Genomic DNA, 15377 nt, shown 5'->3' with positions numbered 1-15377 from the left:
ACAAGGGAACACCTGTCTCGGACACACATGTCACGGATACACCTATCATATGGACACACCTGTCACAGACTTACCTGTAACACGGACACACCTGTCACGGGCACAACTGTCACACGGACACACCTGTCACACGGACACACCTGTCACGGACACACCTGTCATACGGGCACAACAGTCACGCACACGGAAGATGCCGGGCCACGCATGACACGCAGATATCACCTCACTGATGTTCAGCGTCAGCGCCCTCTCGGGGAAGGTGGGGTGGTTGTCATTGGTGTTGACGACCTCCATGTAGAGGGACAGAGAGCTCTGCAACAGAGAGATCAGCGTGAGGCCACGTCAGGGTGGGGGAGCTCGCAGTGAGGGGGCTGCCGGGAGGGGGCTGAGCCATCGCCCCTCCTCCCCCCCCCCCACCCCACCCTCCGACCACCGCGGCCAGGTGTGGTTGCTTCCAGGCGAGGGGTGGCAGGTGGCGCAGGTAGATGGTAGATGGAGCCGCCGAGCCCGGCTCTGCTCGTTCCCTGCAAGACCAGAGAACCGAAGAGAAGGGAGCCGGTGATGGCGGTCGCGAGGAGCAAGGCCGGTAGGAGAGGAAAGCGGGGCCTGGCCCTCGATGTCGGCTGCGAGGGGCTCCCCGGGGCATATGTGGCCGGGCGAGCAGAGTGACGTCGCCAGGTTGTCCGGTACAAGGCAAGGGGATCCCGCTCCCAACGCCTGGATCGAAATTTGGAAATGATGCCAAGTCTCGTGACTGGTGAATAATGTCACTGTGTTTTGCACATGTGAGAATAACGCGCCATTGTATTGTATTGTGGATCGTGACCGGAGCTGGAGGCAACTGGAGATGTGCAGACGTGGAATCCGATCAGAAAGGACGGTGGGAATGAGGTGTAGAACCGGAGGGAGGGAAGGAAGGAGGGAGGGAGGGAGAGGGAGCGGAGGGAGGAGAGGGGGGAGGGAGGGAGGGAGGGAGGGAGGGGGGTGGAGGGGGGAGGGGGTGAGGGAGGGAGGGAGGGAGGGAGGGAGGGAGGGAGGGAGGGAGGGAGGGAGGGAGGGAGGGAGGGAGGGAGGGAGGGAGGGAGGGAGGGAGGGAGGGAGGGAGGGAGGGAGGGAGGGAGGGAGGGAGGGAGGGAGGGAGGGAGGGAGGGAGGGAATGGGACTGTAACAGTCAGTCCCTTCACTGCCCCTGGACCCGTGCGCTATAAACCCTCCCCTTGCCTTTGCCACCCCCCCCCCCCCCCCCCCCAGCCCCCGCCCCCTGCCCCATCCCCCCTCCCGGCGTTGGGCCACAGCTGAACGAGGTACCCCTGGCCTCCGTGGCATGGCCTGGGTTTGGTCCCTGGAGCACCGTGGGGGGGTGGGGGGGGGGGGGTGGGGGGGGGGCTGTGGGCCCAGTCTCGCGGACCTCGGGGTGGGGGTGGAGGGGGGGATGCGAAGCCTACCTGGGTAGGGCCACACCGCAGTGAGAAGATGATCACCGGGTCCTTCATGGCCTGGTGGAGAAGGTTAGACACAGGAGAGCAGATCAGAGGTGATGTTACCGTCAGCCCCAACCCCGCGCCACGACAAACCATTGGTAACCACTATTAAACATGGCTAACCAGTGGTGACCTCCTTTAACCACCAGTAACAATAGACAATAGACAATAGGTGCAGGAGTAAGCCATTTGGCCCTTCGAGCCAGCACGCCATTCAATGTGATCATGGCTGATCATTCACAATCAGTACCCCGTTCCTGCCCTCTCCCCATACTCTATCTAACTCTCTCTTGGAAGCATCCAGAGAATCGGCCTCCACTGCCTTGTGAGGCAGAGAATTCCACAGATTTACAACTCTGAGTGAAAAAGGTTTTCCTTATCATATCATATCATATATATAGAGCCGGAAACAGGCCTTTTCGGCCCTCCAAGTCCGTGCCGCCCAGTGATCCCCGTACATTAACACTATCCTACACCCACTAGGGACAATTTTTTACATTTACCCAGCCAATTAACCTACATACCTGTACGTCTTTGGAGTGTGGGAGGAAACCGAAGATCTCGGAGTAAACCCACGCAGGTCACGGGGAGAACGTACAAACTCCTTACAGTGCAGCACCCGTAGTCAGGATCGAACCTGAGTCTCCGGCGCTGCATTCGCTGTAAAGCAGCAACTCTACCGCTGCGCTACCGTGCCGCCCATCTCTGTTCTAAATGGCCTACCCCTTATTCTTAAACTGTGGCTACTTGTTCAGGACTCCCCCAACATTGGAAACATATTTCGAGCCTATAGCCTGTCCAATCCCTTAACAAACTTATATGTTTCAATAAAATCCCCTCTCATCCTTCTAAATTCCAGCGTATACAAGCCCAGTCGCTCCAGTCTTTCAACAAACGACAGTCCCGCCATTCTGGTAATTAACCTAGTGAACCTACCATGTACAACTGCATAAGAACCTCTTTGCTCCTATACTCAACTCCTCTTGTCATGAAAGCCAACTTGCCATTAGCTTTCTTCGCTGCCTGCTCTACCTGCATGCTTACTTTCAGTGACTGATGAACAAGGAGACCCAGATCTCTTTGTACTTCCCCTTTTCCTAACTTGACACCATTCAGATAATAATCTGCCTCCCTGTTCTTACCACCAAAATGGATAACCTCACATTTATCCACATTAAACTGCATCTGCCATACATCTGCCCACTCACACAACCTGTCCAAGTCAGCCTGCATCCCCATAGCATCCTCCTCACAGTTCTCACTGCCACCCAGCTTTGTGTCAACTGCAAATTTGCTAATGTTACTTTTAAAAGCTTCATCTAAGTCGTTAATGTATATTGTAAATAGCTGCGGTCCCAGCACCGAGTCTTGCGGTACCCCACTGGTCACTGCCTGCCATTCTGAAAGGGACCCGTTAATCCCAACTCTTTGTTTCCTGTCTGCCAACCGATTTTCTATCCATGTCAGTACCCTACCCCCAATACCATGTGCTCTAATTTTGCCCACTAATCTCCTATGTGGGACCTTATCAAGGGCTTATCAAGGGTAACCACCAGTAACCAGTATTAACCATCGGTTAATGTGCAAAGCCACACCGCACACATTCTCTCACACACTCACACACTCATACACATACACCCTCACACATACACATTGATACAGACTAACATACACAATAACACACACACGTTCATTCACACACTAACACACACATTCACACACACACTCACACACTGACACGCACGCACGCACACACACACACACACACACACACATACACACAGACACACTAACACACACACTGACACACGGGCACACAAACAACACTCACGCACATGCAATCTGGACACGATCTCTCTGGAGTTGCCATCTCAACCCTCCGTTTGTTCCCGTCCCCAGCCCTCTGCCCCGGGACAATCCGGGTTCCTGTCCCCCGGGGCGGTCGCTCCCGACGTGGGCGTGGACAAGGCGGGGTGTGGGCCGGGCGGGGGATGGGGATGGACGGGGTGGACCGGGTGGGTGTGGACCGGGTGGGGTGTGGACCGGGGTTTGGCCGGCGGGAGGTACCTCGAAGTCGAGAGCTTTCTGTAGACACAGCGAGGTGCCGTTGACGGTGATGATTGCCGCCGCGCTCGGCCCATGCACGGTAACCGGGAGGTGTATCATGGTGATGGAACTGATGACCACCCCGGGTCTGTTGTTCTCCTGTACTCGCATCATTGGGTCCGAGACACAGCAATCTGCACAGAGGGACCACAAAGCAGCCATGGTCATCGAGTCTCAGAGTCACACAGTTGTGATAGTCCCTCGTCTGGCAGCTCGTTCCATACATTCACCCACCTCTGTGTGGAAAAGTTGCCCCTCAGGTTCCTATTAAATCTTCTCTCGCCTCAATCCTCTAGTTCTTGATTCACCTCTAGTTCTTGATTCGCCTACTCTGGGTAAAATACTCTGTGCATTCACCCCATCTATTCCCCTCATGATTGTATACACCTCTATAAGATCACCCCACATCCTCCTGCGCTCCAAGGAATAAATTCCTAGCCTGCCCCACCTACTCCAAAAGCTCAGGCCCGCAGGTTCTGGCAACATCTGGCCAGTAAATTCGATGCTAGTATTTATTTCAAGAGGGGTTGTATACAAGGGATGTAATGCCGTGGCACTGTAAGGCGCTGGTCAGGCCGAATATTCTGAGCAATTTTCGGCACCATATCTGAGGAAGGATGCGCTGGTTCAGTAGAGGGTCCAGAGGAGGTTTACAAGAATGATCACATGAATGAGTATGGTAGCCTATGACGAGCGTTTGTCGGTACTGGGCCTGTACTCGCTGGGAGTTTAGAAGAATGAGGGGGTGGGGGGAGGGGGGCTCATTGAAACATATAGAATAGTGAAAGGCTTGGATAGAGTGGATGTGGAGAGGATGTTTCCACTAGTGAGAGAGTCAAGGACTAGACGCCATAGCCTCTATTTAAAGGACGCTCTTTTGGGAAGGAGATGAGGAGAAATTTATTTAGTCAGAGGGTGATGAATCTGTGGAATTCTTTGCCACAGAAGGCTGTGGAGGTCACGTCAGTGGATAATTTAAAGGCAGAGATAGATAAATTATTGACTCGTACCAGTGTCAGATGTTATGGGGAGAAGGCAGGAGAATGGGTTTAGGAGGGAGAGATAGATCAGCCATGATTGAATGGCGGAGTAGACTTGATGGGCCGCAAGACCTAATTCTACTCCTATTCCTTATGACCTTAAGACACACTCGTAAATCTTCTCTGCACCCCTTCTGGCTAAACGACATATTTCTTATAGTAGGGTGACCAGAACTAAACACAATACTCTAAAGGTGGGCTCACCAACATCTTCATAAAATTGCAATATAACACATCAACCTTTACACTCGATACCCTGATTAATGAAAATGTAGAAGGCCGATGTACAGAATGCCTTATTGACCATCCTATCCCTGTGTGGCCACTTTCAAGAAACTATATACCTGCCCAAGATCCAAGGAGTGGGGGAGTCGAGGGTGACGGCTGCCCCCCTCCCTCTCACCCCCACCCCCACCCCCACCCAGGGGCTCCCTCTCACCCCCACCCCCACCCAGGGGCTCCCTCTCACCCCCACCCAGGGGCTCCCTCTCACCCCCACCCAGGGGCTCCCTCTCACCCGCACCCCCACCCAGGGGCTCCCTCTCACCCCCACCCAGGGGCACCCTCTCACCCCCACCCAGGGGCTCCCTCTCACCCCCACCCCCCACCCAGGGGCTCCCTCTCACCCCCACCCCCACCCAGGGGCTCCCTCACACCCCCCACCCCCACCCAGGGGCTCCCTCTCACCCCCACCCCCACCCAGGGGCTCCCTCACCCCCACCCCCACCCAGGGGCTCCCTCTCACCCCCACCCAGGGGCACCCTCTCACCCCCACCCCCACCCAGGGGCTCCCTCTCACCCCCACCCCCACCCAGGGGCTCCCTCTCACCCCCACCCAGGGGCTCCCTCTCACCCCCACCCCTACCCAGGGGCTCCCTCTCACCCCCACCCAGGTGCTCCCTCTCACCCCCACCCCCACCCCCACCCAGGGGCTTCCTCTCACCCCCACCCAGGGGCTCCCTCTCACCCCCACCCCCACCCAGGGGCTCCCTCCCACCCCCCACCCAGGGGCTCCCTCCCACCCCCCACCCAGGGGCTCCCCCCTCCCTCTCACCCCCACCCAGGGGCTCCCCCCTCCCTCTCACCCCCACCCAGGGACTGCTCCCTCTCCCTCTCACCCCCACCCAGGGGCTCCCCCCTCCCTCCCACCCCCACCCAGGGGCTCCCCCCTCCCTCTCACCCCCACCCAGGGGCTCCCCCCTCCCTCTCACCCCCACCCAGGGGCTCCCTCTCACCCCCACCTAGGGGCTCCCCCCTCCCTCTCACCCCCACCCAGGGGCTCCCTCTCACCCCCATCCAGGGGCTCCCCCCTCCCTCTCACCCCCACCCAGGGGCTCCACCCTCCCTCTCACCCCCACCCAGGGGCTCCCATCGCCCGGCAGCCGGTGGCTCGCTCCTCTTCCAATCCTCTGATCGCTTTCAGTGTCCGGGCGCGGCCAGACCCAGCGTCACCGCTTAGCGGGGCCCCAGCTTCACGATGGCGGGACCCCTGAGTCCGATCCCCCGCCCCTCCTCGTCGTCGCTCCGCCCCTCCTGCACCGTGACCGCGACGCCGGTACCCGCTATCCCGCCCCGCCACTCGCCCTCCCTGCCGTGAGGACTGACACCTCCGCCCGTTCTCCGACCGTGGACCCGACCGCCCAAAGTCCCATAAACTCGGCAGCGGAGCTGTACATCACACCGGCACCTCCCCGCGCCACGTTCACTCACCCCTTCCACCCCCGTCCCCCCCGTCCCCCCCCCCCCCACGCCACTCACTGGAGCCTAGATCAACATCTCCCTCTCCCCCAGCCCTCTCCCCCACCCTCTCCCTCCACTCCTTCCCCCCACCCTCTCCCCCACCCTCTCCCCCCGCTCCCTCCCCATCACTCCATAGAAGCTGCCCGACCCACTGAATGTTTCCAGCGCTTTCTGTTTATAAAACGTTTCTATTTCCGCCACGCCAACGGAGAAAAGCCACGAAATGCTGGAGTAACTCGGCGGGTCCGGCAGCATCTCTGGAGAACATGGACAGCTGATGTTTCGGGTCTGACTGTGAACCCTTCTTCAGACTGACCAGCTGAGTTACTCCAGCAGTTTGTGTCACTTTTGCCGACCAGCACCTGCATGCAAGTTCCTTGTTTCTACAGCAAATAGAGTTGCGCTTACAGTTGTTAGCCGAGCAGCTGGGGAGAGGAAGGGCCGTCAGCGGCCGGGCGGCGAGGAGGGCGGTCAACAAGATCCGGAGCCCACGGAGAGTGGGCATCCCCTCCCGATGCGCTGCCGCCGGGCGCGGGGCGCAGAACAGAGCCGGGGCCGCCCAGGACGAGAGGCGCTGGGTGCAGCGCCGATCACACTGTTACCGCGAACTTTGGGCCGTCGGCTCAGAGGTCAGTGTGAATCTCCACGGGTGTAAATCTGTGACGGGGAGTCATAAAGGTTGATGACAAATTCCGCTGAGCCGAGATCAGTTCCTGTTTCTGTAAAACACGGGTGGTCTCCGATAAACTCTGATAATCAACCCTCCGCGCTTCTCCCAATGTACCTGTACAGTCCACGGAGACCGGACAGTGGTCTGTGGCCAGTCTCGCCCCCCTCCCAAACACCCCTCCCAAACACCCCTCCCAATCACCCCCCCCCCCCCCTGAACATCGATGCCTGTCCAGGTAACACTTCAGTTGATCCATTCGTTCTCTCCGGAGATGCTGCTTGACCCGCTGAGTTACTCCAGCATTTCGTGTCTATCTTCAGTTTACCCCTTGGACTCAAATCGATCCACCCCCTCCCAAATCCATGATATACAAATATATTGTTCTGCGCCCAGCTATTTGTGAAGCCCCCTCCGGCCCCAACAACCCCGCGCATCTCTGTAACCCCCTCCAGCCCCCATAACCCTCCCTATACCTGTAACCCCTCCAGCCCCCATAACCCTCCTCATCTCTGTAACTTCCCCCAGCCCTTACACATCTCCATCTACCTGTATCCCCCTCTGAACACTACACCACTCCCTCATTCAGTAACCCCCTCCAGCCCCTCTCTCTCTCTCTCTCTCTCTCTCTCTCTCTCTCTCTCTCTCTCTCTCTCTCTCTCTCTCTCTCTCTCTCAATCTGTAGCCCCCTCCAATTCCTATCCCATCCCTCTGTCTGAAATGATGTGTAAAGAACTAATGTGTCTCTGGTCATCTCTTTGCAACTGGATCGTCAACTCCATCAATAGACCACAATCAGTAGAAATTGGCAGAAACTCTTCCTCCTCAATAACCATCAGCACAGGGGCACCTCAAGGCTGGTGCTCAGCCCCTTGCTCCATTCACTCTATACCCATGACTGCGTGGTCAGACACAGTTCCAACCATCGTTAAATTCGCCAATGCACTACTGTTGTTCGACGAAATTTAGATGCCCATGAGTCAGCGTATAGAAGGGAGATCGATCGACTGACTAAATGGTGCCAGAACAACTTTGCTCTTTACGTGAGTGAGACGAAGGAGCTGATTGTGGACTTTGGAAGAGGAAGGATGAGTATCCACAAACCAGCCTTCACAGACGGGAGGACAGCCTTCATAGGTGGTGGAGATCAACAACTTCACGTTTCTAGGCGTGGATAAATCTGAAGATCTGTCCTGGACATTGATGCAATCATAAAGAAAGCCCATCATCGCCTCTACTTCCTACGAAGATTGAGTAGCTTATGTGGACAAATACTCTCTTGAACCTCGACAGGGGTACAGTAGAGAGCATATTGACTGTTGCAGCACAGTCTGGTTCAGCAACTCAAATGCCCAGGATTGAAGGAGATTGCAGAAAGTGGTGAACACTTGCTTGGTCTATCACGGGTACAGTCCTCCCCACCATCGAAGGGATCTACAAGAGTTACTGCATCATCAGAGACCCACACCACCGTGGCCACAATCTCATTTCACTCCTGCATCGCGAAGAAGGTACAGGAATCCATGACAGTCAGATTCAAGAACAACTTCTACCCAACAACCATCAGGCTCCTGAACACTGCAAACACCAACTAAACCAGGAACTGTGAGATGGCTTAGTCGCTCGAGGGACTGCAGCCTTTTGCAATAATATTGGGTGTTTTTTAATTTAGATTTTTATTTTGTTATCTATGCGCCCTGTGTCTGCAGGCCTGTTGTGCTGTTTCACTGTTCTGTTTTGGTGCATGTGTACAATTGTACACCCGTGACCGGTCCCGTGGTCGAGTGTCTCTCGGGCACTGGCCCACACCTCGAGATTTCCAACGTGTGAACTCAGAATAAAACAATCAGACACAAGGCAAATGTTGCTGAAAATGTGATGTTTACTGTTTTACATCAATAATCATGAAATAAAAGTGAATTCCAGAACCTTCCACCGTGCTGTGAGCGTAAATGTGTGAATGAAGGAGTGTGCGGTGTAAAACCGGCAGACCCATCGCCCCCTCTTTAATGGAGCAGAACAACAACAGTTGTGCTGGGAGCTGGCGGACACGAGAGGGCTGGATTACATCACATCCATGGGCGGGTGCTCTTGGACCAGCTTGGGGACACAGGTGGCTCACCCCGCCCCATGTCTCCCACCATCTGTGTGAACACGGGGCACAGGACCTCTGCAGCCACGACCTCCAGCTCCCCACCGACCCAGACCTCCAAGAGGCTGTGTAGAAATGAAGATGTTTTAGAGCAGTTGTTCCACAATTCCTTGTATGTATACAAATTCCTTGCATGTATACAAATTCCTTGCATGTATACATATTTGGCTAATAAAACGAAATGTTCAATTCAACGTGCCAACACGCATGCAGTCTGCATGTGTCACCGCGGGAGCGTGGAGGCCAACACGCATGTGGAAGATCATTAGACCGCCTGCTCCCAGAGGTCAGGGAGCCCAGTGTCCCGGCCTTGTTAACCCCTTCCTGCCCGCACACCAGCACAGCGTCACAGCCTGGGGCTTGCCTGGCACGGGCACCGCTCACAAGAACCAGAGTGTGTGGTCTGTGAACATGGTGCCAAACATGGCACCTCCTGCAAGCGACTCAGTAGATTATTCATGTACACTTGCTGAACGGGGTTCGGGACTATAGTGATACTCTACTGGACTGTATGTAAGGAAAATAATTCACTGTTGACAATTAACATATGTGACAATAAGAAGCACTATTGACTATAGACTAGACTATAGACCATAGACTTTGCACCTGGACTGACGGGAGTGGGGTTGAACCCAGGCTGGGATGCGACTCTGAGACAGGGGTCTGTCGTCCCCACCCCCCCACCCCCACCATCTCCACTGGGCAGTAGAACCAGGGAGTGTTCTCCAACCCCCACCTCCTCCCCCTGTGGTTACCCAGTCAGCAGTGCGGCCTCCATGGATGCTGCCCGACCCATACATTTTCCACCAGCAGTTTGCTACTTGCTCCAGATTCAAGTATCTACAGTCGTTGGGTCTCCGTTTCACAAGGATGTTGTGGGACGGGGGAGGGGGGGGGGGGGTGGTGGGTGACGACAGCCTGGAATCCCTGGAGAAATGGAGGCTGAGAGGTGACCTTGCATTAATAAAATCATGAGGTGCATGGATAGTGCAAATAGACAGTCTTTACCCAGGGTACAAAATCTAAACCCAGAGGGCATTGCCTTAATGTGAGAGACGAATGATTTAATTGGGACCGGAGGGGTGGCGTTATCACACAGAGGGTGGTGGGTATGTGGAGCAACCCTCAAGAGGAAGGGGTAGAGGCAGGTACAAGTTGCTTGTTTAAAGAACATTTGGACATTCAGGAAAGGGGTTGAGTGACATGGGCCAAACGCAGGACAAGTGGTTTGGTACATATAGGCACCTTAGTCAACATGGACGAGCTGGGCTGAAGGGCCTGTTCCGAAGCTGTTTAACTGCGAGTCTGTTTGGACAGGACGTGGGGCTGGGGTCATTCCCTGGGACGGAGGTTGACCTGTGATCCCACTCATTGCCCAGCCGGGGCTGATTGATCATCAGTCAGACCTCGACCAACGGACGGGTCTGGAGAAGGTCTTGCACGATCGGTGACACCTTACCGTCCCGTAAACACCTTCTCCTGGAGCCAATTGATGCAGAACTTGTTCCTCCCGCGCTCCAGTCCATCCATGGCCTCTGTCTGCTCTTCGTTACTGGGAACATTGAGCACAAATGGTTTATTGGTCTGATTTATTGAGCCTCTTGTTTATTATATTGACTACAGAGTAGTATGTTCAAATATTCTGTTGTGCTGCTGCAAGTAAGAATTTCATTGTTCTGTTTGGGAGAGATGACGGTAAAACACTCTTGACTCTTGAGTCGTGTTCTGGCCGCAATTTACAGTGCACCCCAGAACACCAACACGTCTACTGAGGAAATTCAGCATGTTTCCCGTGTCTCTTACAAACCTACAACTGCACAATAAGAAGCTATACAGCTTGGTTTGGGAACTGCTCTGCCCAAGAATGAAAGAAATTCAGAGTTGTGGATGTCGCCCAGTCCATCACACAGACTAGACTCCCCACCATTGTAGATGTCGCCCAGTCCATCACACAGACTAGACTTCCTACCATTGTAGATGTAGCCTAGTCCATCTCACAGACTAGACTCCCCACCATTGTAGATGTAGCCCAGTCCATCACACAGACCACACTCCCCACCATTGACTCTATCTATACTTCACTCTGCCTCGGGAAAGCAGCCGCGATAATCAAAGACCTGTACTGCCCGGGGCATTTCTTCTTCTCTCCGTTCCATTGGACAGAAGGTACAGAAACTTGATAGCGCGCACCACCAGTCTCAGGAATAGTGTCTTCCTGAAGATACACACAAAAAGCTGGAGTAACTCAGCGGGGCATGCAGCATCTCTAAAGAGAATGAATGGGTAACGTTTCGGGTCGAGACCCTTATTCAGACTTATCTTTAAAAATGACCTGGGACAATGTTCTGAAACATGATCTATTCACAGTTTAACCTAGATGCATGTGTCGCCCACCTGTTCACACTACTTCTTGTAATCCATAATCATGTTTCGGGTCAAGACCCTTCTTCAAGCTGGTTAGGGATAAGGGAAACGAGAGATATGGAGAGATAAGGAACAATGAATGAAGGAGATGCAAAAAAGTAATTATGATAAAGGAAACTGGCCATTGTAAACTGTTTGTCATGTGAAAATGAGAAGCTGGAGCGACTTGGGTGGGGGAAGGATACAGAGAGAGCGAATGCCGGGGCTACATGAAGTGAGAGAAATCAATATTCATACCACTGGGCTGTAAGCTGCCCAAGCGAAATATGAGATGCTGTTCCTCCAATTTGCCTTTGGACCCACAGCTTTTTGTGTCTATCTTCGGTTAAAACTAGCATCTGCAGTCAGTTCCTTCTTACACAATGATTTCTTCCCCTCTGTTATCAGACTTCTGAACAGCCCTTCCATAAACGAGGGTATAGTCCAAATTCTACTGCTTACCTCATTGTGGACATTGTCTTTTTGTAGACGTTGAGAATGTAAGCAAAGAATCTCACTGTGCCTAGTCACATGTGACAATAAACTATTCCTATTGCTTCCTACTGTGGACATTGGACTTATTCTCTGAAATGTTTATGCTACAATGCTGAGAACTATATCCTCATTCTGTATCTTTCACTTTGTTCTTTTTATACTTGTGCTTGGCCTGTCTATATTCAGGTACAGTATTTTCTGAGTTGATCGGATAGTTCACAAACTAAAGCTTTTCACTGTATCTCATGGAGTTGGGAGTGCTGGTGTAGGATTCTCAAAAAGTTAACCTGCAAGTCGAATCGGTAGTAAGGAAGGCAAACACAATTCTAGCATTTATTTTGAGAGGGCTTGTATTCAAAAACAGCGATGTAATGCTGAGGTTCTATAAGGCACTGGTCAGGCCGCATTTGGAGTATTGTGAACAATTTTGGGCGCCATATCTGAGGAAGGATGTGCTGGCCCTGGAGAGGGTCCAGAGGAGGTTTACAAGAATGGTTCCAGGAATGATTTGGTTAAAAGATGATAAGCGTTTGACAGCATTGGGCTTGTACTTGCTGGTGTTTAGAAGGACGAGGGGGACCTCATTGAATCTTACCGAATAGTTAAATGCTTGGATAGAGTAGATGTGGAGAGGATGTTTCCACTAATGGTAGAAACTAGGACTAGAGGTCATAGCCTCAGAATTAAAGAACGTTCCTTTAGGAAAGAGATGGAGAGGAATTTCTTCAGTGGGTGATGAATCTGTGGAATTCATTGCCACGGAAGGCTGTAGAGGCCAAGTCAATGAATATTTTTAAGGCAGGGATAGATAGAATATTGATCCGTACAGGTGTCAGGGGTTGTGGGGAGAAGGCAGGAGAATGGGGTTGTGAAGGAAAGATAGATCAGGCATGATTAAATGGCGGAGTAGACTTGATGGGCCGAGTGGTCTAATTTTGCTGCTATCACAGACCTTGTGACTTCAGTACACGTGACAATAATAAATCTAACTAACTGTAGCACAGGAACAGGCCCTTCGACCCATTATGTTCATGCCCATCAGGAAGCCAAGCTAAATTATCTCCCCTGCCTGCAAGTGATCCACATTCCTCCATTCCCTGCCAACCCATGCGCCTATCTAAAAGCCTCTTAAACACCTCCACCACCACCCCCGGCAGCAGGTTCCACGCCCCCCCCCCCCCCCCCCCACCCTCTGTCTAAAACACTTGCGCCGCATATCACCTTTAAACCTTGCCTCTCGCACCTTAAAGCTATGCCACATTTCCAATTGATCCTGTTCACCCGTCCGTCACATCAATTATCCCTCCCTGCCCTTCATAACCGTTCTACATCCCCCTCACCCACCCCTCACCTACCCGCCCCCCACCCTACCCCCACATCCCACCCCACCCCTCACCTACCACCCCCCCCCCCCCACCCCCACATCCCACCCCACCCTACCTGTATCGCTCACCCCTTGCCTTCCTCGTCCAATCCTTGATGACCCCCATACTGATCCACCCCCTCCCCTTGGGTAACCACCATCCCCTTCCTGTACCCCGCCCCCCTCACCTCCTGCGGACCAGGCCCAGAGCCTTGATCCGCTCCCTGGCGGCCATGAGCGCCCGCAGTTTGCTCAGCTGGCTGGTGTAGTATCCGTCCGCGTGTCTAGTGTTCCTGCGGGAGGAGAGGAGAGGAGAGTAGGGAACTTACACACAGTGCGGCGCTCCCTCACCGCCCCTCCCACAGCGCGGCGCTCCCTCACCGCCCCACCCACAGTGCGGCGCTCCCTCACCGCCCCTCCCACGGCGCGGCGCTCGCTCACACCCCTTCCCATCCCACATTGCAGCGTTCCCTCACCGCCCCTCCCACAGTGCGGCGCTCCCTCACCGCCCCCCCCCACGGCGCGCCGCTCCCTCACTGCCCTTCCCCTCCCACAGTGCGGCGCTCCCTCACCGCCTCTCCCACAGCGCGGCGCTCCCTCACCGCCGTTCCCACAGCGCGGCGCTCCCTCACTGCCCTTCCCCTCCCACAGTGCGGCGCTCCCTCATCGCCTCTCCCACAGCGCGGCGCTCCCTCACCGCCGTTCCCACAATGCGGCGCTCCCTCACCGCCGCTCCCACAGTGCGGCGCTCCCTCACCGCCCCTCCCACAGTGCGGCGCTCCCTCACCGCCGTTCCCACAGTGCGGCGCTCCCTCACCGCCGTTCCCACAGTGCGGCGCTCCCTCACCGCCCCTCCCACGGCGCGGCGCTCGCTCACACCCCTTCCCATCCCACAGTGCGGCGCTCCCTCACCGCCCCTCCCACAGTGCGGCGCTCCCTCACCGCCCCTCCCACGGCGCGCCGCTCCCTCACTGCCCTTCCCCTCCCACAGTGCGGCGCTCCCTCACCGCCTCTCCCACAGCGCGGCGCTCCCTCACCGCCGTTCCCACAGCGCGGCGCTCCCTCACTGCCCTTCCCCTCCCACAGTGCGGCGCTCCCTCATCGCCTCTCCCACAGCGCGGCGCTCCCTCACCGCCGTTCCCACAATGCGGCGCTCCCTCACCGCCCCTCCCACAGTGCGGCGCTCCCTCACCGCCCCTCCCACAGTGCGGCGCTCCCTCACCGCCGTTCCCACAGTGCGGCGCTCCCTCACCGCCGTTCCCACAGTGCGGCGCTCCCTCACAGCCCCTCCGACAGTGCGGCGCTCCCTCACCACCCCTCCCACAGTGCGGCGCTCTCTCTGACCTGTCCGGCGGTGCCTCTGACTTGGACGTCACGAATGCGGCGAGGAGGAGGAGACCGACTCCGGCCAGCGCGGCGCTCCCTCTCATTCTGCCCCTGAAACCAAGCGATCCATGCGGAACACGACACAGATTTACCCCGACCCCAACGCGCCACTCCGATCCACCCCCCATCTCCGTCCCCATCCCCGTCCCCACCCACCGCTCCGACCCGAACCCTCCGCGCACCGCCTCTCCTCGCCAGCGTCCGCCCTTGTCCCAACCAGAGAGGGCAATTGAGCAGAGGGTAGTGGTCGGGACAGAGGGGGGGGGAGGAGGGAGTGAGGTCTCACATTACATAGGATAGTACAGCACGGGAACAGGCCCTTCGGCCCACAATGTTTGTGCTGAACATGATGTCGTTCAATGAATGCCTGCACGTGATCCATATCCTCCATCCCTGCCTATCCATGTGCCGATCCAAAAACCTCTTAAACACCACTATCGTATCTGCCTCCACCACCACCACCAGCAGCGTGTTCCAGGCACCCACCGCCCTCTGTGTAAACTACCTGCCCCACACATCCCCATTGAACCACGCCCCTCTCACC

At 55.5% G+C, this 15377-nt stretch overlaps 1 protein-coding gene across 1 annotated transcript in view; it reads right to left on the bottom strand.

Annotated features, from left to right (window-relative positions):
• The window catches only part of LOC144602172 (uncharacterized), a 35483-nt gene extending 20606 nt beyond the window's left edge, over nucleotides 1-14877 (bottom strand). Inside the window, 8 exon segments of the mRNA XM_078414907.1 lie at nucleotides 223-312; nucleotides 1446-1496; nucleotides 3549-3721; nucleotides 6776-6962; nucleotides 9176-9251; nucleotides 10646-10738; nucleotides 13636-13740; nucleotides 14792-14877. Coding sequence (XP_078271033.1) covers nucleotides 223-312; nucleotides 1446-1496; nucleotides 3549-3721; nucleotides 6776-6962; nucleotides 9176-9251; nucleotides 10646-10738; nucleotides 13636-13740; nucleotides 14792-14877 — 861 coding nt within the window.
• Between the last annotated feature and the right edge of the window lie 500 nt (nucleotides 14878-15377).

Source organism: Rhinoraja longicauda, chromosome 18 (assembly GCF_053455715.1).
Source record: "Rhinoraja longicauda isolate Sanriku21f chromosome 18, sRhiLon1.1, whole genome shotgun sequence".
NCBI lineage: Eukaryota > Metazoa > Chordata > Chondrichthyes > Rajiformes > Arhynchobatidae > Rhinoraja > Rhinoraja longicauda.
This window is presented reverse-complemented; position numbering and strand designations above follow the sequence as displayed.